This window comes from Microcaecilia unicolor, chromosome 11 (assembly GCF_901765095.1).
Source record: "Microcaecilia unicolor chromosome 11, aMicUni1.1, whole genome shotgun sequence".
NCBI lineage: Eukaryota > Metazoa > Chordata > Amphibia > Gymnophiona > Siphonopidae > Microcaecilia > Microcaecilia unicolor.
The window spans coordinates 48,672,447-48,700,038 of NC_044041.1; the positions used below are offsets into that span (position 1 = coordinate 48,672,447).

Here is a 27,592-nt window from a genome sequence, read left to right on the forward strand (position 1 = left end):
ATCAGAAGTCCTATACATAGTAAAATATCCTTCCATGTTTCTTGTAGCAGCAGGCACTGAGAGGGAAAATTACTAATGTGTATTAAGGGAACAACAAGCATTATTTGTCAAATAATGCGCATTAATTGACAAGAACGTATGCTATTTGCCCTTAATGCATGATTTCTTAGTACAATCCATAGCAAATAATGAGATGCAAAGCAGGCAAATGTATGTAAAGCAGCTCATTATTATGCAAAATGCATAACACAGCCAGCATTTAACCTCGCAAGCTGCATTATTCATTTTGCCTAATAATGAGCTGCATTATCTTTCTACCCTGGGAGCATGGAGTCACTCACACATGGTCTGATGCTCCCAGTGAGTGTTTTAAAGGAGCTACTTCTGAAAAACAACTCCATCATTCCAATTTCCTTTCCATGCAGCTTGCCCAATGCCCCACACCCTTGTGGCACATACCAGAGGTCTCCCTGGTGGCTAGTAAGAGAGTAGGAGCAATCCTAAATTTTCCTGCCATGGCAGCTTCTGTCTTCAAAATGGCTGCCTCAGCCCTCTAGTGGTAGTTTCATAGAACTACTGCTAAGAAGTCAGGCTGGCAAATAAGGGAGCATTCACAGTTCTGAATTGCTCTACCCAACTATACTCCCAGGAATGCTTATATATGTGCATATACCTTTTGTGCAATTTTGTAAAAGGCTTTTTCTTCATGTTAAATGGACTTTGCATGCAGGACAATCTTTAGAAAGTGAACCCTGCCTGCATATGTCCCTGTTCTACACAGATTGGACTCCTTCCCTCTAGGTATTGTGGATGCTGCACCTGGCTGGACCATATAAATAATGTGAAAAAAAATACCTTTGCTGGAAGGCAGTGAAACTATCCAACATCAAAGAAAGCCTTGTAGCTCATCAAAATCCTATATATATATTTTTTCACAAAATTTTAAAAGTTAGTTAAAGTAGCAAATAGTGCTTATATCAAAGTTGGGAAGGTGCCACGGTCTAAAAAGATCACCGGCATTAAGCTTCATGTGACATAATTATCACACTAAGTTTAAGTTTGTAACATACTCCAATATAGAATCTTCAAATATGTACTTATCTTGAGGAATTCTTTAGAAGTCAAAATCCATGTAAACAGGATCTCGACATGGGCCACGTTTTGCAAACTGCTTCCCCAGGAGACCCATACATAAATCAGTGTTCAATATCTTCAAAAAACTACTAGAACTCTGAAGTCTATACATAAAAGTTTCTTAACCGTTGGTTAATGACAGACTTTAATGCTCTATTGGTTTTTTGAAGACCTACAATATAATTTAATATGAATTTTGAAGATGTCGCACTCTGATTTATATTTGAGTCTTCCGAGGGAGCGACTCGAGAAACATGGTCCATGTCAGGACTCTGTTTTCATGGATTTTGACGTCTTAAGAATTCCTCAGGACAAGTACATATTTGAAGATTCTAGTTTGGAGTATGTTACAAGTTTAAATTTAGTGCGTTGATTATATCACATGGAGATTAGACCGCGGCAGCCTCCCAACTTCTATATGATCACTAACAATATTGTTTGACTTACTTTTAAAATATTGTGGACATATATACAGGATTTTGTTGAGCTGCAAGGCTTTGTTTGATGTTTGATATCCCTGGCTGGACTGCAGAACAGCAGACAGGTCCAGGAAATGATATCCTGGACTATTGGGTCAGCCCCTGATTCAGGTCATGTTCGAAGCTGTGTATTAACCAAAGCCGGCATTTCTAACTTCCTGCTTCTCCCAGCTGAATTCCTTTCTTCTCTTTATGTTCTTTTTTTCAGGTTAACATTGGGATCCTGGTTGCAGTAACCAGAATCATCTCAAGAATAAGCGCTGATAATTACAAAGTTCATGGGGACGCAAATGCCTTTAAGTAAGTCTGTCACACTCGTACTGAGAAGCAGCACACATCTGAAATATAGGACAGTGAAACCAGAGATGTATAGATTCTTCTCACTAACTCCAGCAGAATTCTGTGCACAGAAATATTTCCATGTGATGGACAGGAAGTTTGCAGTTGATATTCAAAGCAATTTAACTGGCCAGAAATGGCTCCTGACCAGTTAAATTGCTGTCTTGGGCTAACCAATAATTTTCAGTGGCCCTTAAGCAGTTAGTACCACTGAAAATAACTGGTTTGTACCAAACTGAAAACCAGGTATTTTGGGGGCATTCTGGGGTGGAGTGGGCACTTGGCTGGTTGAGTGTGGATATTTAGCACTTAACTGGATAGCGCAACTGCATAAATAGGACCACATACAAGTCAGTCATATATTTATGCGGTGCACCATAGCCATTTGGGTGCTCAATATCGCAGAACCGACTATGCGCTAGCTGGCTCCGGAAGCGCGGAACTTCAATGCCGATGCATAGACATGGCCAGGCATTACTACTACTTATCATTTCTATAGCGCTACTAGACGTACGCAGTGCTGTACACTTGAACATGAAGAGACAGTCCCTGCTCGACAGAGCTTACAATCTAATTAGGACAGACAAACAGGACAAACAAGAGATAAGGGAATATTAAAGTGAGGATGATAAAATAAGGGTTCCTAGGGGGGCTGACACCCGGGGTGGATTGCCAATGCGCCCCCCCCCCCCCGGATGCAGCGCAACCTCCCCTGGCGAAAGGACACCCCCCCTCGGCGAAAGAACCCCCAGCCCGGGTGCAGGAAGTAACCTGTTCTGGGGCAGAGGGAGCATGGAACGAACGACAGACAGGCGCGCGCGGCACCCTCCCAGCGGCGTGCACCCGGGGCAGACTGCACCCACTGCACCCCCCCTAGGAAAGCCACTGAGTCTCTCTTCATCACTCCCTTCTGCTCTTGGATCCAACATCATCTTCTTTCTCCCCTCTCCACCTCCTATGTATCTCTCCCTCCATTTCTCTTCCCCCTCCCCCCATGCAGCATTCTCTGGATCCTGCTGCCAGAGGATATTTATTTATTTATTTATTGCATTTGTACCCCACATTATCCCACCTTTTTGCAGGCTCAATGTGGCTTACAGGATGTGAATTTGGTATGATCGTTACATCAGTTAGGTATCAGGGTTTAAAAAAGGTTTGGACAAGTTCCTGGAGAAAAAGTCCATAGTCTGTTATTGAGATGGACATGGGGGAAGCCACTGCTTGACTCGGGATAGGTAGCATAGAATGTTGCTACTAATTAGGTTTCTGCCAGGTACTTGTGACCTTTAGTTGCCACTGTTGGAAGCAGGATACTGGACTAGATGGACCATTGGTCTGACCCAATATGGCTATTCTTACGTTCTCCCTTCCACTGCCATGTCCAACATTTCTGCCTCTCTCCCACTGCCCATGTCTCTCTTTCCCTCTGTTGTGCTCCGTCCAACATCTTTCTTTTCTTTTCCATACAGCATCTCCCCCTTCCTCCCCTCCACCATCATGTCCAACATTTCACTATCTCTCGCTTTCCACCACCATGTTCATCATTTCACCCTCTCTCCCCACCACCTCTATTTCTAACATTTCTCCCTCTCTCGTCCCTCTCCCTTCTCCATGCAGCATCTCTCCCTCCCCTCCACCCCCATATGCAATATTTTTCCCTTTCTTGCCCCTCTTCACCCCTTTACTGCATCTCTCACTTTCTCCCCTTCCACCCCATGCCAACATTATTCCCTCTGTCGCTCCTCTCCCTCTCGTTCCCCCCATGCAGCATCTCGCTATCGGAAAGAGACCTCACCCCCAACCCTCCCTCTCACTTCAATGGGGCAGCAGCAGTGATTCCCACATGCTGCCTGCCACTAACCCAGAAGCCTCCCCTCTGCTGCATCCTGCCCTGGCAGAAATATGAAGTTGGAACATAGGGGGTGGTATGTGACAGAGGGGAGGCTTCCCGGTTAGCAGTAGAAAACATGTGGAAATTGCTACTACTACTGCTGATGGAGGGAGGTAGGGAGATGCAGGATCGTGGGAGCCCAGCCTGCTCCCACTGACGCTGGTGCTGTTAAGGGTACTCCACTGCTGGGTGGCCTGAGCCCAAACTGGCTATGCCCCTGCGCCATGCAGAAAGGAGAACACAACAGCAAAAGAAAAGCTGCTGTTTAATGGGGTGATGTAGACAGGCAGGGGAGGGTACATCAAAGTCAAAGTTGGCTGGGGGGGGGGGGGGCACTGCAAAGCAAATGAGGCTATGAGGGATGGGGAAAAGAAAGGAATGTCACAAAGCAAAAATTGGCTCACAACCTCTTGAGCCTGCATCGATAGGAGTAAGTATATGAAAACTGTTTTAGGGATTGTACACCACTGAAATTTCATTGTCCCGATGATAGTCTGATGCCCTTTATCTAAAGTTGACTGATGACTGCATAAACAGCGGCCAGTATATTAATAAATAGGCACTGTCTGCAGTAAATAAGAATATTACATGTTCAGTATTCAGCAAGGCGATGGTACCATATGGAGCTAGCACCAGTAATGATGATCAAGTAGAAGACGACTCCTGGCAACCATATAGATTGACTTTCTCCAGTGTGCTCTATCTTTTCTATGTCTCTGAAGGCTACTCAATGGCATATTCATAGTTAATGTGACTGAATCAATCATCTTGCTGCTGGTCTTCCAGTGCCTCTTTTGCCTTCAACTTTGCCAAGCAGAAAATTATGTATATGTTTGAGAAGTAGTGTTGGCAGCCATAGGAGACACCTTTTTTAAATTATTGGGGGTGCTAACCTGGACACATACAAGGAATTTATTCAATATTGGGGGTGCTCAAGCACCCACAGCAGCCACAGAGTCAGCTCCTATGTTGGCAGCAAGTCTTGTGACTACCTTGGATAGCTGAAAAGATAAACTGCTGAGTCCTACCTGGGCCAGGTCAAACCTGAAATCTCACTTGAGGGCTAACTACCCAGAATGAAACTATCTTCCTTTGGATATAAGACTACCAGATTCTCTAAGGAATCTGGTAGTCTTATATCCAAAGGAAGATAGTTTCATTCTGGGTAGTTGGCCCTCAAGTGAGATTTCAGGTTTGATCTGGCCCAGGTAGGACTCAGCATTTTATCTTTTCAGCTATCCAAGGTAGTCACAAGACTTGCTGCCAACACCACTTCTCAAACATATACATAATTTTCTGTCTTGTTTCTTGATGGTCCAGTTCTCACAGTCAGTCAGAAGACAGAGTTTGAAAAAAATCAAGAAAACAAAGAAATATGGTAAAAAGTCTTTAATAATGTTTATTTCGTTTGCTGGTACAAAAGTCACCTGCCCGACGTGGCCACATTTTGGCTTGTGCCTGCTTCATGGGCATATGATGTTACCTTACTAGGAAATCTCAGAGTTAATTGTCAAGTTTTTAGGTATCCAGCAATGAGATCTAGTCAATTCCTTTCCGCAGTTCAAATAATCTATTGAGCAAATGGGCATTCCCATGTGTCTCACAAAGCATTTGTTTTAAGCTCAAAAGCTATTCTAAATTCAGCTGCTTAGCTATGTGGATGCTGGAATTGAATATCTGCCAGCACCTGCAAAATTATGTAAATGTTTCCTGGAGTCCTCCAAGCTCCCTTTTACTTCCTTTTGCCCCCTCCTTACCTTTCTCCTCCCCCCAGGCCATGACCACTCTCCCCCCTGGAATGTCCCCTCATCCCCCCAGTCTAGATGGGCCCTCCCGGGCCTACCTCAGTTCCCTGGTGGTTCAGTGGGGGCAATGGGGCAGGAGCAAAGCCCACTTGCTCCTGCTCCTTGCGGCTACCTGAAGAAAAATGACTTCTGTGACCTCTTGTGGCAGCTCGTGGTACTATACATATGCCCATACATGGCCTGGCACTGAATATTCTGGGCTAATTTAGCCAGCCATGTTGAACATTTAAAAAGACACTCACTTCCGCCAGCTGAATATTGCCCCCATAGAAAATGACAGCAAATAAATGCCATATGACCTATCCAGTCTGCCCACCCATACAATCTACAATCTCTTCTTCTTCCTAAGAGATCCTACATGCTTGTTGCAAGCTTTCTTGAATCGCATACAGTCTTCATTTCCACCACCTCTACCGGGAGGCCATTCCAAGCATCCACTACCCTTTCTGTAAAGAAATATTTCCTTAGATTACACCTGAGTCTATCCCCTTTGAACTTCATCCTATATCCTCTCATTCCGGAGTTTTCTTTTAGTTGAAAGAGACCCACCTCCTGTACATTTATGCCACAGAGATATTTAAATGTCCCTATCATCTCTCCTCTCTCTTGCCTTTCTTCCAAAGTGTACATATCGAGGTCTTGAAGTCTATCCCCATATGCTTTAACAAAGACTACTGACCAATTGTAGCCGCCCTCTTTACTAACCTCATCCTGTTAATACATTTTTGAAAGTGCGGTATCCAAAACTGTACACTGAAACATGAATTTATTTATTTCAATGTATCTGGTATGCCACCTTTCAAAGGAGTACCAATGTGGTTCACATTATACGATATAGAATGCAAACGAAAGTACAGAAAATACTTATACACAACAAGACTAGACAAAACAGATACAGCAGGGAGGCAAAAGAGTAACACAACAAAGTTCAGTCCTGTAGACTGGAGATCAGTGGCGTAGCTACGTGGGGCCTGAGGGGGCCGGGGCCCCCGCAGATTCACCCCAGGACCCCCCTCCCGGCAAACCCGCCCCCGCCGCCGCCTACCTTTACTTTTGCTGGCGGGGGACCACACTCCCCGCCAGCCGACGTCTTCTCAGTCCTTCCTGCACTTCAATTTGTTTGCTGACGTCCTGCACGTAATTATACGTGCAGGACGTCAGCAAACAAATTGAAGAGCGGGAAGCGACTAAGAAGAAGACGTCGGCTGGCGGGGAGTGGGATCCCCCGCCAGCAAAAGTAAAGGTAGGCTGCAGCGGCGGCGGGTTCGCGGCGGGAGGGGGGGCGGCAATGTCGGCGGTGGGGGGGGCGGCGCCGGGGGGAGGGCTAAAATGTGCCCCCTCCCCCCGGGCTCGGACCCCTCTCCCACGGAAGGCTGGCTACGCCCCTGCTGGAGATACAAACAGAACACAAAGGAAGGTTGCGCCAACCTTTAATACCCAACGGTAGTCATTTTTCGGTCTATTATTGAGCTTCTTCAAGGGTACTACCTCTTTGGATATGCAAAAAAACACAAAAATGTGTCAATGAGGAGATGAATCTATACCCATACAAATCCCAATTTACTGCTTTGTATTCTCTGATAAACAACCTGTATCTCATGTTTCTTGACCTCTTTATTTTCCTTGTGATGAAGTTTGCCCATGTAGCCAAGCCTTTTAAGTTGACATGTGCAATAGGAAACAGAGAAGGAGAAGGGGCCATTTTCAGATTGTTTACTCATCCTAATGTTCAGATATACAGTGGCTCTCGGATATTGATGCTGCTAGCGCCATGAAACATGGTTTAATTATTGTATTATGTTTTTGTGACTGAACAGGAAAAAAACAGTAAATGTGTCTACACTACAATCTATGGTCTAAATATTTCTTAATGCATTATGTTGCTGGAAATTGAAAAGGCTAGTGATGGCAATGTGTCTAGTTGTCCGTGACCTTCACAAGCGTACATGAGTTACTTCAATAGACAGCTGGCCATTTGGGTCAGTGGCACTTTTATGTCCTATTCTGCTTATGGAAATCAAGTTTTCCCCCAATGAAATCACTGTAGTGCGATAATAACAGAAGGGAGCAATGACATAGAACAGTGGAAGTCAGAGTAAGTTAATAAATTTGTTGCGTCCTATACAGCCTCTTGGGAAAGTGACTTTCTACAAGAAACAAATGTTACAGCAACAAGTGCAATCATTTCTAGAGAACCCCCCCCCCCCCCACACCACATACACACATGAACACCTCACCTCCATTTCCAGACACACTACCATTATCTCCACTACCCTGGGAGGCATGGGTGCTTCATACAGTTTGATGTTATATAGAACCTGCTAGGGAGATAACAGGAAAGGCTAGAAATGCTACCTCTACACCGTATGAGATAATGGTCTTGTGCATATACCCTCAACCCCTGAGGTGTCAGAGTCCCAAGCTAAAGAAGCAGGGGCATAGCCAGACAACAGATTTTGGGTGGGCCTAGGCAAGAAATGGGTGGGCACCAAGTGTTCTTCCCAACCCCCACCAGAAAAATATCTGAGCTAATGGGAAAACGCTTCTTTCCACCTTGGCAGTCTGCAGTAGGCATACGCTGAAAACTGAGCATGCACAGGTGCCAGTATCATGGAGAGCAGCGTTTTAATTACTATCAGGGGGATGTCTTCAGCTGGCAGAGCTTGGGATCCCCACCAGCTACCTCTAAACGTGTGCTACTGTTGGGTGGGCCTGAGCCCACCCAGTCCCACCTGTGGCTACGCCACTGTAAAGAAGTACAAAGATCAGAAGAAAAAGGGCGTTGCTAGATGTTGCTGTTGAAATTCTGAGACTTTGCTTAAACTTGGGCTCTCACTCCACATTCTTGGGTTCCCTCCCCCCACCCCTTTGTGGTCAAGTAATCATGATTTCGCAATGAAAACAATACAAATGGGCAGGCTTGTCATTCTTTGTTAAAAGGCATTATGTAGGGATACGTCAGTTTTTTCTTTAGATGATACCCCTATCCCTGTGAGAGATGAAATTAAGGATAAAATTGATGATGAATTTTATGAAGGCTATATAAATGGCCAAAGTCTCTTTTTTCTACCCTAGATATTTGAGAATCCAAATAAACCTCTAATCCTTAATTTCATCTCTCACAGGGATAGGGGTATCATCTAAAGAAAAAACTGATGTATCCCTACAAAGTACTCCAGGCATTGTTATTGTCATCCAATTATAATTAGAGTTGATGGTGGTGAGTGTTTTGCTAACTGCCGCCAGTGTTATTCCCAGATATTCAGTGCCGGGCCATGTCCGTGCTTTGGCGTTGAATAGCTGGTTTATGTGGCGCCGGCTAAAACATGGCTGATTAAGTCGATATTCAGAACTTAACCAGCCATGGGTTTCTGCTTAAAGATAGGAGCGTCTTTTATGTGGTCCCATTTATATGGTTACCCTGGTCTTTTAAATGCTGAATATTGGCACTTAACTGCTCAAGTGCCGATTCTGCCATGGAATGCCCCCAAAATAGCTGACTTTCACTTATGCACTAACTGCTAATTTTTAGTGGTGTTAACTGGGGGAAATGAGACTTGATATACCACTTTTCTGTGTTTTTTTGCAACTACATGCAAAGAGGTTTACATAGTATATACAGGTAGTTATCAAATCCAATTCCCCAGGATCGAAGTCCGCTGCACTAACCACTAGGCTGCTCCTAGTGGTTAGTGGAGCTGAGAAGCTATAAAACTGATAGGATTAGTGAGCACATAGTCTTTGATTTAACCCCCCCCCCCCCCCCCCCCCGCCAGGATCTGTGAGGAAAAGGGTTGACTGGATAGGCCCAATAACCTAAAGCTGAATAAAGAGGAGGTTTTTGCCAACAAAGCATTAACTGGAGAGTGGGGAGTGCTCTGGGTGGGTAGAAAGGGTTAACCCAGCCTGGGAGCAGAACAGGAAAGAACCTGTTCAGTACCAGAGGCAGCAGTTTGTGGAAGTGCACCTTTTGGAGGGAGGACAGACAGGAAGGTCTGATCCTGAGCGTGTCCGGCAGCTGGATAAAGCTTAATGGGACAGCTTGCTGCAGAAAGCACTTCAAGCACAGCCTTGGATTATTCTGCCAGAAAGGATGGGTGTTGGAGGATTGGTGGTGCCGAAAATATGTAAATGTCCTAGAATTTATACAGAGACAATTAAATAGTTCAGATTTACACCAAAAGTCTTGGACTGGCACTAAAACCTCTTTCAGCAAATTGAACCATTTGGATACGGATTGAAATGTTTTGCTATAAGAGAAGTATGAAATTTGGATATCTGCCTGATCCTGTAAAGTTTTGCATTTGTTTCATAAATCCTGGAGTGGAGAGTTTCCTTGGAGTGAAAGTGGAGTTATTTTACTCCCAGACTAAGAAAGAAATAAAGTAAAGTGAGGCTTAAAACCCTACAGCCTACTGGGATCAAGCCCAGTCCCGGCCTGCAGTCAGTTCAGTAAGAGGTAAAGCTTTTGTAGTGACCCTGGTTTGGGTGCTGACCTGAAGAGCTAGCTGGTGCCCGGAACTTTTGGTGAGACCAGGATTACATATGCTTCAGGATTTCTGCCCCCTAAATGCATCACTCTGCGCTTCGTTGTATTAAAGCTAAACTGTCAAGCGTTTGGCCAATCTTGACCAATGCTCTTTGGAGAATTTCTCATTCTATCTACTTCTCCTGTGGTGTCCACTTTGTTGTAGATCTTTACATCATCTGCATAAAGGGAAACATTTTCTTCTAAATTTTGCAATATCACTCACAAAGATATTGAACAGAACTGGTTCCTGGACTAATTCCTGGGGCATTCTACTTCTCACCCTTCCATTTTGAGTGAATTTCAATTACCACTACAGTCTTCTCCTGGGCAGCCAATTTTTAATCCAGCCTACCACCTTAAGGGCCAGTTTATTCGCGAGCCTTTTATGTGTGACAGTATCAGAAGCTTTGTTGAAATCCAAGCAAACTGTATTCAGTGCATGTCCTCCATCTAGGAAAGAAATGATAAACTTGCACAGAATATTACAAGCTGGAGAACAAATACAAATAAGACTTTTCAAGGAAAATATATGCATAGAGTAAAACAATAACAGAGCTTTACAATGAAGCTAAACATTTCTAATATTTTATAGAGATTTTTTCATCTGGTTCATTAAGAGAGCGGAGTAGTAGACTGCAATTAGAAGTTAATATTTCATTTAATTTCTTACCTTATCAGTCCACATGGGAAGGTGGAAATAATGTTCAACAAAAAATCTGCAAGTAAGGTTGGCTTTTTTTGTTTGTTTTGTTTAAGAATATATTTGGGACAAGCTTTCAAGAGTTACATCTTGAGTAGAGAGGTGTGGTAGCCGTGTTAGTCCACTTTTAAAGGTATTCAATAGAAATAAAATAAAATAAAACATAGAAAAGAGAATAAGATGATACCTTTTTTTATTGGACATAACTTAATACATTTCTTGATTAGCTTTCGAAGGTTGCCCTTTTTCCTCAGATCGGAAATAAGTAAATGTTGGTAGATGACAGTATATATAAGTGAAACATCAAAGCATTTCAGTGACAGTCTAACAGGATGAGGACAGGTTAGGTGAGAGACAGGGAGAGTTGGATGGATGAGGGACAGGGAGATATGCATGGAGATAGGAGGGTGACAAAGCAGTACAATTTTATGGTTTATAATGGGCTAGAAAACCCAGATCTTTGATAAGTCCTGTCTGGTGGGTGTCAAAATATGTAATCATTCTGACTTCAAAGGTCTTACGTTCCTGTATTGTTTTAAAGTTCCCTTTCAGAATTCTTACCATGAAATCACGGGTACAGTGGTCTGGTTTTGTAAAGTGCTGCCCCACAGAGGTGACATCCTTATTGGTACTAGCATTTTTGCATTTGGTGTCTATGTAAATTAAATCTCTTCTTTAGCATTTTCTTTAGAGTTATATTCTATCGTCATCAGCTCATTGAAGAAACAATGCAGTTACACTGGCTGAAATAGTACAAACCCATCTAGGATTTAGGCTGTCCACAGATATCATTACAACTCAGTAAAAGGGGATAGCACTAGAGAAAGGTGATGAGACAGCAACACTTCACAATTGAAAAGCTCTGTATCTGATAATGGGTGAGAAAACCAATGTCTCTACTGAGTCCTTTTCTGATTAGTTCCTAGTGTTCGATTCTCCTAATTTCAAAGGTTTTCCATTCTTGTTTACTCCTGAAGTTTCCTTTAAGGACTTTAATTTAACGTCATTAAGGGGTCCTTTTACAACACCGCAGGAGAGCTACTGCGGAATTAGTGTATACCAGTCTGGCATTACCACTGGCCCACTGCGGTAGGTGGCAACAGTGCTGCCCCTATCGCATGCCATTTCTGGTGTGACTGAAAATATTTTAAATTTTTACCACTGGGGGCTTACCCAGACGTAATCTTAGGAAGCTTATCCTAACGCCACAACCTAACCCTACGAACCCACCTATTCATCACCTGATCCTGCGACAACGACATTGACTCAGTCCATGCCTCCTCCAATTTTCCCTTTGTTTACCCGACCCTATCCCTTGATTACCTCAATCTGTCTCAATCTAACCTAAAACTAGAACTTTCCACTTCCTCCTCTACCCCTCTCCCTTTTAATATTCCCTAACTATACATCTCCATCGCTCTATTAGCTCAGCCTATTTTTCTATGCACTACACTGTAATTTTACTGCTATGTAAGCCGCATTGAACCTGCTATAAGTGGGAAAGTGTGAGGTACAAATGTAACAAATAAATAAATAAATAAAATAATTGGGCAGCCGGGAGTCCATACCATCTCCTAACTAGGAGGCAGTTAGGGATCCCCCAGGAAATGGGCGGGTGGCAAATTTGTACTTACTGCACAGACATTTCCTTTTTTTTTTTTAAACCTTACTTGTTACCTTTATACTACTGTGATTTCCTTGATTATTGGCCACTCTCCCAACATTTGTGGTCTAAGAAAGGGATAAATATGAAGTTATAGTGTTTCCTAATTTTTATTTTCCTTTCCTACTCTGCTCTGTATAGGAGAATATTTTGTTTTGTATTTTTCCCCGAGTTACATGTAACAAATTTATTACTTCTCGGCCTTTTGGCTAAGATCAAGTGTAGTATCTGTTCTTATCAGTTTAATATCTGATACGTCCCCTATCCGGGGACCTTATAGTAAATGGATTTTTGGGACAGGGAGACAGAACCGGTGCTTGCTTCATCCGCTCCGTGCATCAACCTGGTACTGCAGTACTTCCAGGCATGGTGCGCCGAAACCCCCCTCCTCCCCAAAAAACATCACTGCAGTAAAAGGGACCTCAGCGTGTAGCAAATCCACATGCCGATGCCACCGCAGGGCTCCTTTATCGCAACTTGGTAAAAGGGCCCCTAAATGAGTTATCTTCCTTTGAAAATTGAGCTCTATTTTTTCTGTAAGATTTTAAGTATGTCTATGATGATTAATATATTTCTTCATTTTTGGCTTGTTTCGCCAATGTTGCACCCCTCTTCAGATTTTTTTGCATTAGATTGTGTACACTACGTTCACAGAGAAGCATGAATGTGGGCCTTTTATGTTGAAGTGTCTTTCTCATGTGGGTAGCTGCTGTTCTTGTGACATGTGCTGGCATCAAGGGGCCCTTTTACTATGGCTTGTAGGCGTCTACGTGCGTCCAATGCATGTCAATTTGGAACTACCACCGGCTACTGCGTGGCCTGGGCGGTAATTCTATTTTTTTACATGCGTCCGAAAATATTTTTTATTTTCTGCTGCATGGCGCTAACTGGGTGGTAATCGGCAGTGTACGTGCACTGATGATTACTGTCCAGTTAATGCGTGAGAACTTACCGCTAAGTCAATGGGTGGCAGTAAGGTCTCAGGCCCAAAATGGACGTGCACTAATTTTTATTTTGCCGCACGTCAATTTTTGACTAAAGAAAAGAGGACTTTTTTTTACAGGCGCGCTGAAAAATGGACCCTGCATGCGTCCAAAACATGGACCTACACTAGCGCAAGCCATTTTTCAGTGTGCCTTAGTAAAAGGACCCCCTAATATCTTACAGTGTTTTGTGCTATTTTGTTCTTCCAAGTTTTTTGTTCCGGGTTAGCTGGTTGCCAGAAAACTGGGGGAGAGGGATTAGAGGGGATATTTCTTCCAGTAATTCATCCTCCAGAAATAGGTGCTGACATTTATAATTTTCCTTAGGATTTCTAGTTATTGATTATATTTTAATTCAAGTGCTACGTGCTCCATGGATTTCCTTTCCTTGTAAGTTTTATCTAGGTGATTTGAGTGAGAATACAATTTTCTTGGAGATAATTTTGGGATGGAAGCTCAATTGTTTGAAGGATTGTGTTAGACATTTAAGATGTTTATTCCTGCATTGTGGCTAAGAACAAATGAGGTGGTATCATGTAGCTTGACTGTACATATTGGATTTTTTTCTCTAATGTGTGGAGGATGGATATTGGATCTATGAAGATACTTATACCTGTCATTTGGTTTTCTGTACACACTTGGAAGAACAGGCAATGAGAGGGAGCAATTTTAAACTGAATAAAGTTTGTACAAATTACTTCTGGTAGCTCGTTTTCTATATACAGATTTTTGTAGGTGACCAATGCGCATCACCTCCAAGCCACCCCCCACCCCCTCAGGGTGCTTTCTTCTCACCTGCTGAGGGTGCTGTGAGCAGCTGCGCGGCTGTCGGCTCAGCTGGTTCCCTGCTCCCTCTGTCCTGGAACAGGAAGTAACAGCAGAGGGAGCAGGGAACCGGCGGAGCCAACAGCTGTACGGCTGCTCCTTGCACCCCTCCTACAGCGTGCACCCGGGGCAGAACGCCCCCACTGCCCTGCCCTTGGTACGCTGCTGTTGTTTATCTACTCCTACCCTTGCTGAGATAATATTTAACCATCTCTCTTACTTCATGTGCAACTTTCTTTGAATCAGTCACCTTCCTTTCTAACTGTTCTTGCTCTCTTACCTATCTATATGTTCCATCTCTGCTTTACCCTTCACTCTCAATTAAAATGTTCCTATTACATATTGTGTTGACATTGTAAGTAGTATACTATGCCGTACTTTGTATTGTTATTTGAATATTTTTACTGCTGTGATTGTCTATTGCTTATGTTTGATTTATTCTTACTGTACACCACCTTCAGTGAATTCTTTCAAAGAGGCAGTAAATAAATCCTAATCAATCAATAATACATTTTCACCATTAGTGCATGATAAACTGCGAGTTCATCTGTATTACCTAGATCAGACTACGAAGGCTAAATCTGGAATTTGTCCCCCCGTATAATTCTTCTACTACTTCCCTCTTCCTCCCTCCCTTTCATTCTCCCATTATAAACAACACGATAACCCCATTATTTATTTATTTATTGCATTTGTATCCCACATTTTCCCACCTTTTACACACCTGTCTTCCACTCCCTATCTCTACCATCCTCCTTCCTTGCCCATCTCACCTATCCACATCTTATGATCACTTCTTTATTTACTATATTACATCTACAAGCATTTTATATTACTTTGTTTATCTATTACTATTTAAACGACCACCTCTCTACTTACTTTATCACAGCTGCATCCATTCTATGCTACTTTGTTTAACCTGTAGTACTACGTAAGCCGCATTGAACCTGCTAATGAGTGGGAAAGCGCGGAGTATAAGAGTTACAAGTAAATAAATAAATAAACTGGGTGAATTGTGCCAGGGGTGTGGCATGGGTGGAGACTGGGCATGGAAGGCACTTGGCAGTTAATGTTCTGCACGTACTATGCACTAACTGCCTAATGCCAGCTTAATGTGGGACCACTCACCACCTCCTATATGAGAGGTGCTCAGGGAGTGATTCTCTATAGATCGCTTAAAGTTAGGTGCCAGAATGTTGCGTGCTAAGCATGAATTCTATTACTGCAGTAACTTGTTAACTACTGTGTTGCTAACTCTAGATGTGAGTACCTACAGCCTGTAAATGCTCACAGTTATGTGCATAGCTGCAAGTATACTATAACCTGCATGCATAAGTGCTAGGCACATCCCTGACCCTCCCAGATCCATGTCCCCTTGGAGATGCACGCTATGGATTTTGCACACTCAATTTGTGCCAGTTAACACCAATTATAACCAGTAATAGTAGCCTAACTAGCCATAGGCGCCGACTCTGTGGGTGCTGTGGGTGCTCGAGCACCCCCAATATTGCACCCACCGGAAGTTCATTCATCCACCAGAAGTTTGTTCCCTCCCTCCCTCCTCCCTTCAAGTTTCAGGCCCCCTCCCTCCAAATTTTAAAAGTCATCTATCTTACCTCGTCGGGGTTAGGACGGCAGCAGCGGTAAAAAGCATGCAGGCTCGGCTTGGTGCTTACTTCACTTTTCCCTTTGCTCTCTCTGAGCTCTGGTCCCGCCCTCATTTCCTGTTTCCGCAAGGGCGGGACCAGAGCTGAGAGAGAGCGAAGGGAAAAGTGAACTAAGCACCGAGCTGAGCCTGCATGCTTTTTACTGCTGCTGCCGTCCTAACCTCGACGAGGTAAGATAGATGACTTTTAAAATTTGGGGCGAGGGGGCCTGGAACTCAAAGGGAGGAAGGGAGGGACGATGACCCTGGAACTGGAACTGGGTGGGTGGGAGGGAGAGGGGACCCTGGAACTGGGAGGGAGGGAGGACCAATCCTGGAACTGGGTGGGAGAGAAGGAGGGAGGAAGGACCCTGGAACTCGGAGGGAGGGGGACCCTGGAACTTGGAGGGAGGGATCCTGAAACTCAGAGGGAGGGAGGAGGGAAAGGAGAAAGAGGGAGGGGAGGGGACCTGGAACTCGGAGGGAGCTGGAGGGGGGATGAGGGCGGGGGGACAGGAGAGGGGGAGGGGGACAGAGGAGGGGGGAGAGGGAGGGGATGAGGGGGAGGGGGTCAAGGGGGAGGGGGGACAGGGGAGAGAGGGAGGGGGAGGGAGGGGGAATGCACCACCTGTAAAAAAAAAAAATTCAGCACCCCCAATCATTTTGAAAAGTTGGCTCCTATGTAACTAGCCACTAATTATTATATTAACTTAAGCGTGCAACAAGCTTTATTCTATAGCTTGCATGCAGAACTTTGCCTGCTAAATGTACAATTGTGCATATGAATTTATAGAATTAGAGGGTAAGTGCTTCTGCATTAATTGGGAATAGGTACTAGACAATCCAAATGTTAGTGTACAACCTGCAATAAAAATAGTAGGAGCACCTCCACTAGGTGGCTTGTTAACCCCCCTGTTTGCTAAACTGCATGGCAATGCCGACATAGCCCATTCAAAGTGAATGGGCTGTGTCGGCAATAGCGCACGGCAACCACTACAGTGGCTTAGTAAATGGGGGGGGGGGGGGGGGGGGATTTGCAGTTCATCCCGCATTGAGTGCGGTAACTGCAAATTTGACCGCAGTTTAGCGAGAGAGCCCCACGATTTGGTCTACTACGGTTCCTGCATTTTAGGTCATTTGTAGAAGATGGCAATAAAAAGCAGGACTGATATTAGGAAATCTCATTTCAGCGTAAGCTTTTAGCATTAGCAGCTCTTTCCTTGCTTAAATATCCAAATCATGTTCAATATTTGTTTCATGCTAACCACTGAAAGGTAGCAGTGCCATCAACAATTAACAAAATGGCACAATTTATCAGCTGGATTTGAAAAGAAATTCTACTGCAAACTCTTAAATTATGAAAACAGCTCATGTAAGAAGAACATTTCAGCTGATGGGAAGAGAACATTTCATTCTGTTGTCTTGCTGTTGTTACACTATAGCTGTAAAGAAAATTAGTGCTACATTTTAACAAACAATTACATTCCTTGCTCATATTGTAATGCGTGAAGCCAAATGAAGTCAACCACTTGAGAGCTATAATTATGAGTCAATTATAAATGCCTTGGATGATCTTATTGACATTATGCAATGGATCCATGATGGGGAACATGTTTTTCTTGTAACATTCACTGTATGAATTATTAGAAGTGAAATTTCAACAGTTTTCACATTTGCATAGATTGCAAATTAACAAAAGAAAAGAGCAGCATAGGTATTCAGGGTCCCTTTAACCAAGCTGTGGCAAAAGGGGGGGGGGGGCTGTGCTGACGTTGGCACCTGTTTTCCACATGCGGCGAGGCCCCCTTTTACCGCAGCGGGTAAAAGGGAAGTTTCTCTTCCACTACTACTACTACTACTACTTAACATTTCTAGAGCGCTACCAAGGTTACGCAGCGCTGTACAATTTAACAAAGAGAGACAGTCCCTGCTCAAAGAGCTTACAATTTAATAGACAAGTGAACGGTCGGTCCGATAGGGGCAGTCAAATTGGGGCAGTCTGGATTCACTGAACGGTAAGGGTTAGGTGCCGAACGCAGCATTGAAGAGGTGGGCTTTAAGCAAAGACTTGAAGACTGGCAGGGAGGGGGCTTGGCGTAAGGGTTCAGGAAGGTTGTTCCAAGCATAGGGTGAGGCGAGGCAGAATGAGCGGAGCCTGGAGTTGGCGGTGGTGGAGAAGGGTACTGAGAGGAGGGATTTGTCCTGTGAACGGAGGTTTCGGGCGGGAACGTAAGGGGAGATGAGGGTAGAGAGGTAGTGAGGGGCAGCAGACTGAGTGCATTTGTAGGTAAGAAGGAGAAGCTTGAATTGAATGCGGTATCTGATCGGAAGCCAGTGAAGTGACCTGAGGAGAGGGGTGATATGAATATATCGGTTCTGGCGGAATATGAGACGTGCAGCAGAGTTCTGAACAGACTGAAGGGGGGATAGATGGCTAAGTGGGAGGCCGGTGAGGAGTAAGTTGCAGTAGTCCAGGCGAGAGGTAATGAGAGCGTGGACGAGAGTTCGGGTGGTGTGTTCAGAGAGGAAAGGGCGAATTTTGCTGATGTTAAAGAGGAAGAAGCGACAGGTCTTGGCTATCTGCTGGATATGCGCAGAGAAGGAGAGAGAGGAGTCAAAGATGACTCCGAGGTTGCGGGCAGATGAGACGGGGAGGATGAGGGTGTTATCAACTGAGATAGAAAGTGGAGGAAGAGGAGAAGTGGGTTTTGGTGGAAAGACGATAAGCTCGGTCTTGGACATGTTCAGTTTCAGGTGGCGGTTGGACATCCAGGCAGCAATGTTTCTCTTCCCTGCAGGAAATGGCCGTGCGGCAAGTAAAGCACTTCCCGCGAGGCCATATTGGGGGAAGCCCTTACCGCTACCCATTGAGGTGGCGGTAAGGGCTCCTGCGCTAACCCTGCGGTAACCAGGCAGCGCACATCACCGCCCGATTACTGCCAGGTACACTCCGGTGTTACCTAAATAAATATATTTTTGTAGCGCCGGATATGATGGCCCACTAGGGGTGAGAAGTACCGCCAGGTCGCTGCAGTAGCCCAGTGGTGCTTTCTGTTCAGCGAGCAGTAAGCCAGCATTGGGCTTACCACTGCTTAGTAAAAGGGGCCCTCAAAGAGCTAGGATTCACATAAAATACTAAGACATGAATTCAAGTTTCCCTTCTGTCATTGACTCTCTTTCTGCCCTTTTTACTAACCTGTGTGGCAATGCTGACACAGCCCATTCAGCATTAGCCCATGGCTTAGTAAACAGGGAGGGTTTGTGACTTTGGGCAAGTCGCTTTTTGAAGAAACTTGTACTAAAGTGATCTTTCTGGTGTGGAGGTAGTAGTTCTATCAAACAGCCAAAAGGAGACCATTCCATTGGATAAACTGTAGCGCAGTCTTTTCCAAACCTGTCCTGGGGACACCATAGCCAGTCAGATCTTCAGAATATCCTCAGTGAATATGCAGGAGATAAACTTGCATCCACTGGAGCCTCCAGTATATATACAAGACATCTTATTAAGGACTGCCTTACTATTTGTCCAAGTTATTAATTCCTTGTCCAAGTAGGACATTACAATCACAATCTCAAAATTGACTAGTAATTCCACCAAATTCTTGAGCCAGATTAGATTCTATTAGATGATCGGTGTTTTTTTTCTTTTTTTAGCTTCTATATTATGGAATTTTCTCCCACAAAATCTTCAGACAGAGGCATGATTGGGTCTCATTAAAAAGAGGCCAAGAACTTACCAGCCGATATTCAAAATGATTTAAGCAGATAGCAAAGCAGGTAAATTTAGGACAGCTCAAAAGCTGTCCTAAATTCACCGCTTAACTATGTCAGCACCTGCACTGAATATCTGCCAGACCTGCATAACTATTTAAAGGCTCTATTGAGCAGTGGCGTAGCCAAGGGTGGACCCAGGTGGGCCCAGGCCCACCCAGTAGCAGCACACCTATGATGTGGCTGGCAGGGATTCCCAAGCCCCACCAGCCGAAAACTCCCAACAACTATCCCTCCTGCATACCTTTTAAATAGCAGATCTTTGCCTGCAGCGAGCAGCGACTGATACATACTGCTCACACTGGACCCACAGCCTTCTCTCTGAGGTATTCCCGCCTATGCGGAAACAGGAAGTTGCATCAGAGGGAAGGCTGTGGGGCCAACATGAGTAGTGTTTATTAGTTGCTGCTCACTGCCGGTGAAAAGCTGCTATTTAAAAGGTATGTGGAGAAGGGGGGATGTTTGAGAGACCATATGGCATGCAGGCGAGAGAGGGAGAGACCAAATCACTTGTGGGACAAGGCGGAGTTCTGCCTACCCATTTTGAGCCCAGGCCTATCCAAAATTAGGTGCCTGGCTAAGCCCCTGCTATAGAGCCCTGGGAGCCTCTCCTTCTCTTCCCCCTTTCCTCTAACCCCTAGCTCGTAGACATGCAAATCCCCCCTCCCCCAGAATAGACCCCAATCTTCAATCCTCCTGGTCTAGGTAGGCCCCTTCAGGTCTACTGTGGCTCCCTGGTGGTCCAGTTGATGGAGGCAGGAGTGAAGCCCCCTTGCTCCTGCACCTTGCGGCTGCTTGAGGAAAATGGCTTCCACAACCTCTTGTGAAAGACTTGTGATACTACCTCAAGTAGCTGTGAGATGTCATGGCTGCCATTTCCTATAGGCAGCTGCAAGGGAAAGGAGCAAGGAGGCTTCGTTCCTGTCCCATTGACCGCACTGCCCCACTGGACCACCAGGGAGCTACGATAGGTTGAGAGTGCCTACCTAGCCTGGGGGGGGGGGGGTTAAGGGGGCCATTCCAGGGGAGAGAGGTTCTGCATGGTAGTGGGGGCTGGGGGGAGTGGGAAGGAAAGGAGGGAGCCTTTGTGGAGGCCACCAGGAGCTCTCAGGGCTCCATAGAGCCTTAAATAGTTATGCTTGTCCCTGCCGACATTCAGCCGGGGCCCTCATAATCACTGATTATCGGCTGGAACCTGCATAAGCTCTGGTGGCCAGCACACATACATTTAGCCCCAGATATTAAGTTCCAGTGCCTGGACATAGCCCGGCACTGAATGTCTAGGGCTAATTTTGCCTGCAGCTGTCGGTGTTTAAAAACTGCTGTGAACTGAATATTTAGCCCTTATATTTTCAGGTCAGTCTTCTTGGGATCATGAATGGCAGACAGTCAGAACGCTTATGGCATTCTGAGAAAGTATAGATGTAATTATTGAGACTTACGTTACATGTTTCCATTTTGTATTTACAGCTGGATCACTTTTATAACTACTTGGATTGGTTTTTACTTAGAAGAGTGGAATATCAAATGGCGTAAACAAACATTTATTTTATGCACAGAGTGGCAGAGTAGCCTAGTGGTTAGAGCACGGGCTTCAGAATCAGGGAAGTCAGATTCAAATGCAACTTCTGCTTCTTGTGATTCTGGGCAAGTCATTTAACCCTCCGCTGCCTCAGGTATAGACTTAACCCCTGATTCATATCTTTGACTGGATGACAAGAGAGTTGATTCGAGGGAGTGTGCTAGATGTGGTGTATTTTAATTTTAGCAAAGTGTTTGACATAGCTCCATATGAATGACTAATAAATAAACTGAGTGCCCTCGGTATGGGCCCTAAAGTTACTGACTGGGTTAGGAACTAGTTGAGTGGAAGGTGACAGAGGGTAGTGGTAAATGGAGCTCATTCAGAGGAAAAGGATTTTTCTTGTGGTATGTTTAGTTCTTGGGTTGGTTCTTTTTAACACTTCTGTAAGCGATATTGCTTACAGGTTTGCCTCTTGGTGGATGATACCAAAATTTGCAATAGGGTAGACACTCCTGATGGTGTGGATAAATGAGGAAGGACTCGGCAAAGCTAGAGGAATGGTCTGGAATTTGACTTTTTAGATTTAATGCTAAAAAATGCAGGGTCATGCATTTGGGCTGCAAAAACCCAAGGGAAAGGTACAGTTTAGGGGGTGAAGAACTTTTGTGCATGGAAGAGGAGTGGGACTTGGGTGTGATCATATGTGATGATTTTAATGTGGCCAAACAAATAGACAAGGCGATCTAGAAGGATGCTTGGGTGCACAGGGAGAGGAATGGCCAGTAGGAAAAAGGAGGTGATGATACCCCTGCAGAAGACTCTGGTGAGACCTCACTTACAATATAATTCTGGAGACTGCATCTTCAAAAAGATATAAACAGAATGTAGTCGGCCCAGAGGGCAGCTACTAAAATGGTCAGTGGTCTTCATAATAAAGCATATAGGAACAGACTTAAAGATCCCAATATGTATACTTTGAAAGAAAAGTGGGAGAAGGGAGATATGATAAAGACATTTAAATACCTATGTGGCATAAATACAAAGGAGGCAAGTCTCTTTCAATTGAAAGGAAGCTCTGGAACGAGGAGGCATAGGATGAAGGTGAAAGAGGACAGACTCAGGAGTAACCTAAGGAAATAATTCTTCATGGAAAGGGTGGTGAAATCGTGGAACAGCCTCCTGGTAGATGTAGTGGAGACGAAAACAGTATCTAAATTCAAGAGAGCTTGGGACAAGTACATAGGATGTCTAAGGGAGTGATAGGGAGAGTAGATGGCATGGATAGACAGACTGGATAGGCCATATGGTCTTACCTAACTTTATAACTACTGAGAAACACATGAGCTAAATGCAAATATTCATTATGGATAAATTGAAAATCTAACTGATTGTGGGATCACCAGCACAGTTTTAGAAAGTCCTGCTGTAATAGGTCTGTTGCATTTTCTCAGTGTGGTAGTTGGTATCTCTCACTACTGGAGGCATTCATTACAACTTTATCTCTGTATTTATTTACTATTTATTTATGTTCAGCATCTGTTGAAAACTAGAGTTACGACTGGCCTACTCTGCTTTCTTTCTCCGTAGAAACACAGGGCCAGATTCTATATATGGCGGCTAAATAGTCTGTGTGGTAAACATTTCTGCCTAAGTGTATTGTATAAGTGGCACCTAGATTTAGGCACAATATATAGAATATGCTTAGTTGATATCCCAGTGCTTAAAACTATATGTGTCCATTTACACCAATTAAATATGGCTTAAATTCCTATGCATAGACTTATGTGCACTGGGCCATATTCTATAACAACGCATGCAAATTTTGGAATGCCCACAAAATTCCCATTTCCCCACCCATAACCATTCTCCTTTTGAACTGCGCATAGTTCATTACAGAATCCACTTAGCGAGTTGTGTAAGTAAATTCTACCTATTGCCAATTAGTGCTCATTATTGCTTGGTAAGTGCTGTTAAATATGTTGATTGGCTCGTTAAGCCAATTAAATTATGCACATTGTTATAGAATACACCTGATTTTGGAACAGATCTCTAGGTGCACTATATAGAATTCAGCAAACCGTGAGGGAAAAGCCTAGAAAATGAAGCTCTTAATCTGGGTCATCAAATAATTAGTAAAGGTAAAATATTTAAGTCCAAAGGTGTCGGGAAAAAAATTATGGGGTCCTTTTACTAAGGTGCGCCAAAAAAATGGGTTGCGCTAATGTAGGAACGTGTTTTGGGTGCACACAGATCCATTTTTCAGCATGCCTAGAAAAGAGGCTTTTTAAAAATGTTTGCTATAAATGGAAATGCGGCAAAATAAAAATTGGCGCATGTTCATTTTGGGTCTAAGATCTTACCGCCAGCCATTGACTTAGTAGTAAGGTCTCATGTGGTAACCATGCGGTAATGACAAGGTTTCCACCACGTGCAGGAAAATAAAAATTATTTTCCGGCGCACGTAGCGGATGTGCGTAAAAAAACAAAATTACCAGCCGAGCCTTGCAGTAGCTGGATGGTAACTCCAAATTGACACGCATTGGATGCAAGTAGGCGCCTACGTGGCTTAGTAAAAGGGCCCCTATTTATTTAAAAGAACTTGTCCATATTCTATACCTGAGAAAAATCTAGAGCACTGATTCATCATTTGGCCTCACGCAAGTACCCAGTACAATGGTTTCGTCAAAATAGAACTGATGAGTATGTGAAGGTTTTTCACCAGCTACTATTCCTGTCTGTCTTAGCAAGAATAGTTCCAAAATTAAAATACAAAATCCAGAAAATGCCCAGCTTTTTCCACTGTGCCTTCCAATGAGCTATTCTCTCTCGCTCTCTCTCTCTCTCGCTCTCTTGTGCCTTTTCACATATACACATACATTTGTCCTAAAGATAGGGTCCATTAAGTTGGTCTCAGTAAACTGCCGACCCTTATTGGATAGTTTCTCACTGTCTTCTACGCAATGGCCCATTGAGTTGGAAAAATCAGTATCATTTGTTTAAAATGTAGACTTCATAAGTTAGTCAGCCACAAATGATAGTTATCACTGGCCACCATGAAAAAAGCAATTACAATATAATTAGAAAGTTTCTTTAGCTGTTTGAGTCTTCTCTCTGTTTTCCTTTTGTCATTTTCTCTATGCCGTAGAATTTCTATTCCGTCAGTGGAAAAATGAATGTGTTTATTAGATTCTACTCAAAGATTCCATGCTTTGTTTTTGATTCAGGTGGCTTGGCACGATGAGATCTAGGCCTCCCCAGCAGAGAAATTTCAATGTGACTTTTCTTTGTCTTTTGTGGAGTTTTTTTTTTTTTGTTTCAAATTTTTCGTAGAATGTTTAAAATAATACATTAAAGAAAACAAAGAACAGAAAAAAAGGCGCAACCAATAGGAAAGAAAAGTAGTTTGAAAAAAAAAATGAACATTACTAGCAAGTAGAGTCATCACTAAACTATGTAAATAATTGCTTAAGCTTCTGGTCAGGGCCAACTGATATTTTTTAACTAACAGGCTTTTTTTTTGCAAATGGATTTCTGTGAGTAAATAGGGATTCACTTGCAGAGAACCTCGGGCCAATGCAAAAAGCTTTGAGGGGCATAATCGAACGGGGCGCCCATGTTTTCCTGAGGGTGTCCTCGCAGGACGTCCTCGGGAAGGGGCGGGGAAACCCGTATTATCGAAACAAGATGGGCGTCCATCTTTCGTTTTGATAATACGGTCGAGGACGCCCAAATCCTAACATTTAGGTCGACCTTAGAGATGGTCGTCCTTAGAGATGTTCATCCCCGGTTTTCAGCGATAATGGAAACAGAGGACGCCTAACTCAGAAACGAGCAAATCCAAGCCATTTGGTCATGGTAGGAGCCAGCATTCGTAGTGCACTGGTCCCCCTCACATGCCAGGACACCAACCGGGCACCCTAGGGGGCACTGCAGTGGACTTCACAAATTGCTTCCAGGTGCATAGCTCCCTTACCTTGGGTGCTGAGCCCCCCCAAACCCACTACCCACAACTGTACAACACTACCATAGCCCTAAAGGGTGAAGGGGGGCACCTAAGAGTGGGTTTCTGGGGGGTTTTGAAGGGCTCACATTTACTACCACAAGTGTAACAGGTAGGTGAGAGATGGGCATGGGTCCGCCTGCCTGAAGTGCACTGCAGTACCCACTAAAACTGCTCAAGGAACCTGCATACTGCTGTCAGGGAGCTAGGTATGACATTTGAGGCTGGCAAAAAATATTTTGAAAGCTTTTTTTAAGGTGGGAGGGGGTTAGTGACCACTGGGGGAGTAAGGGGAGGTCATCCCCGATTCCCTCCGGTGTCATCTGGTCAGTTCGGGCACCTTTTTGAGGCTTGGTCGCAAGGACAAATGGACCAAGTAAAGTTGGCTAAGTGCTCGTCAGGGACGCCTTTCTTTTTCCATTATCAGCCGAGGACACCCATGTGTTAAGCACGCCCCAGTCCTACCTTCGCTATTCTTCCGACACGCGCCCATGAACTTTGGTCATCCCCGTGACGGAAAGCAGTTGAGGACGCCCAAAATCGGCTTTTGATTATGCCGATTTGGGCGACCCTGGGAGAAGGACGCCCATCTCCCGATTTGTGTCGAAAGATGGGTGCCCTTCTCTTTCGAAAATAAGCCTGTTTGTGATATAGCCAGCTCAGCACACGGCTCTACCATGAAACGTTTGCTCAAAAACTGAGGTGGCAAGCCATAAGAAGTGAGCATGCAAATTACTGCTGTGTTAAAATAGCAGAAATTCACAGCTCAGTGTGAAATGTCAGTCTTCCTATCAGTGACCCAGTGGTGATTGGCTCAAGCACTGATAGGGAGGGTGATGTTTTAAAAACAAACTACTGTAAGCTTGCCAGCGTTTGCATTGTCCCAGACCTGACCTCATTTCCCCAACTAAAACATTAATCCCTGGTGTCTAGTGGCACCTCTCCACTCACTTGACCCCTCCTACAAGTATCCTTGACCCCCTCTGACTCAACCCCCTCCCACACACAATGCCTGGTAGCACCCTCCCTACATTCCCCCCACTAATAAAAAAATAATCCCTGGTGTCTAGTAGCAACCACCTGATCTTGACCCCCCACCCCCAGGCCATACCTTTAGAGAGCGATGTCCACTTTCTCCTGCTTCTAGTGTCTCTATCTTGAAAAATGGTGGTTCCCCGTCTCATGTGGTGCATCCTGGGATATAAGGGAAGGTGCGGTCTCCAAAATCATACACAGCACCTTAAAATCCCAGCGCTGCGAGCGACGGGCCAAAAAAAAGAATGCTGCAGGGACCAAGGCAGCGGTGGGGAGGAGCAGAATTTGAGGCAGGCAACGCTCTCGGACGGCCAGACCCGGAGCCGCGGGAGAAAAGGCAGCGAGGGATGTTGGGTTGAGGCTAGTTAGGGCAGGCCTCGAGCAAAAGTGGCTGGGCCTGGGCCCATCCAGGCCCGCCCATAGCTATGCCCCTGCCCCCTAGTGTGCACTATATTTTTGTATTTTTTGGGTGAGAGCATATTCAGGGTGGAGAATGGGCATGGACTGGCATTACCACTGCATTAACCACACAGGAGGCAGTAAGCATTCCTGCAGTAATTTTCTTGAAATGGCTATTTATTTATGTGGATTTTGCTCACACCTTTTCTGTAGTGGCTCAGGTACACGGGGTATTTTCCTGTCCCTGGAATGCTCACAATCTAAGTTTGTACCTGAAGCAAGGGAGGGTTAAGTGACTTTCCTGGGATCACAAGGAGCAGCAGTGGGATTTGAACTGGCCACCTCTGGGTGGAAAATCCCACATAAGGATGCACTAAGCCCATTTCTTATAGCAGCTTAGTAAAAGAGTCCCTGGATTCCTTAAACCAAGCTGTTCTCCTTAATTCATATAATGCAAGTTTATTTTCTTCAAAATGTACATGAACAACATTGTAAAAAAAAAAATGAAAAAGAAGAAAAACCTGCAAGCAATTACAAATGATACAGACAGTAAATAAACACTACTAATTACAGTTAAATGCCCAATCTGTCTTCTCTTAAATGTATATAATAATCATTCTAAGACCAAAATAAGGCAGTAAACGTTTACAAATGATCTAAAGAAGACTGAATAAATACAAGTTATTTCCAGTCCAGGACTCAAAGTAACATCTCTGTAGCACATATAATAAACACCATATAATAGAGGCAGTGTATCAGTAATTACAGAACATCAAACCATGGGAATGACACAGACAACAAGCAGCACAGTCAAACAAGATCAGAGGAAATGGGAACAAATGTTAACTTTCCCTGGAGGATGGTTAA

General features: G+C 44.2%; 1 protein-coding gene and 1 non-coding gene across 3 annotated transcripts in view; both read left to right on the top strand.

The window, feature by feature from the left end:
* Positions 1-27,592, top strand: part of ADGRD1 (adhesion G protein-coupled receptor D1) — a 428,743-nt gene that overhangs the window by 363,097 nt on the left and 38,054 nt on the right. For both annotated transcript variants that reach the window (XM_030219508.1, XM_030219506.1), the window contains one exon: positions 1,822-1,913. In XM_030219508.1, the coding sequence (XP_030075368.1) occupies positions 1,822-1,913 (92 nt within the window). The remainder of the gene's footprint in view (positions 1-1,821; positions 1,914-27,592) is intronic.
* LOC115481255 lies at positions 12,732-12,922 on the top strand. Its single transcript, XR_003943919.1, has one exon. It is a non-coding gene; the product is annotated as a U2 spliceosomal RNA (small nuclear RNA).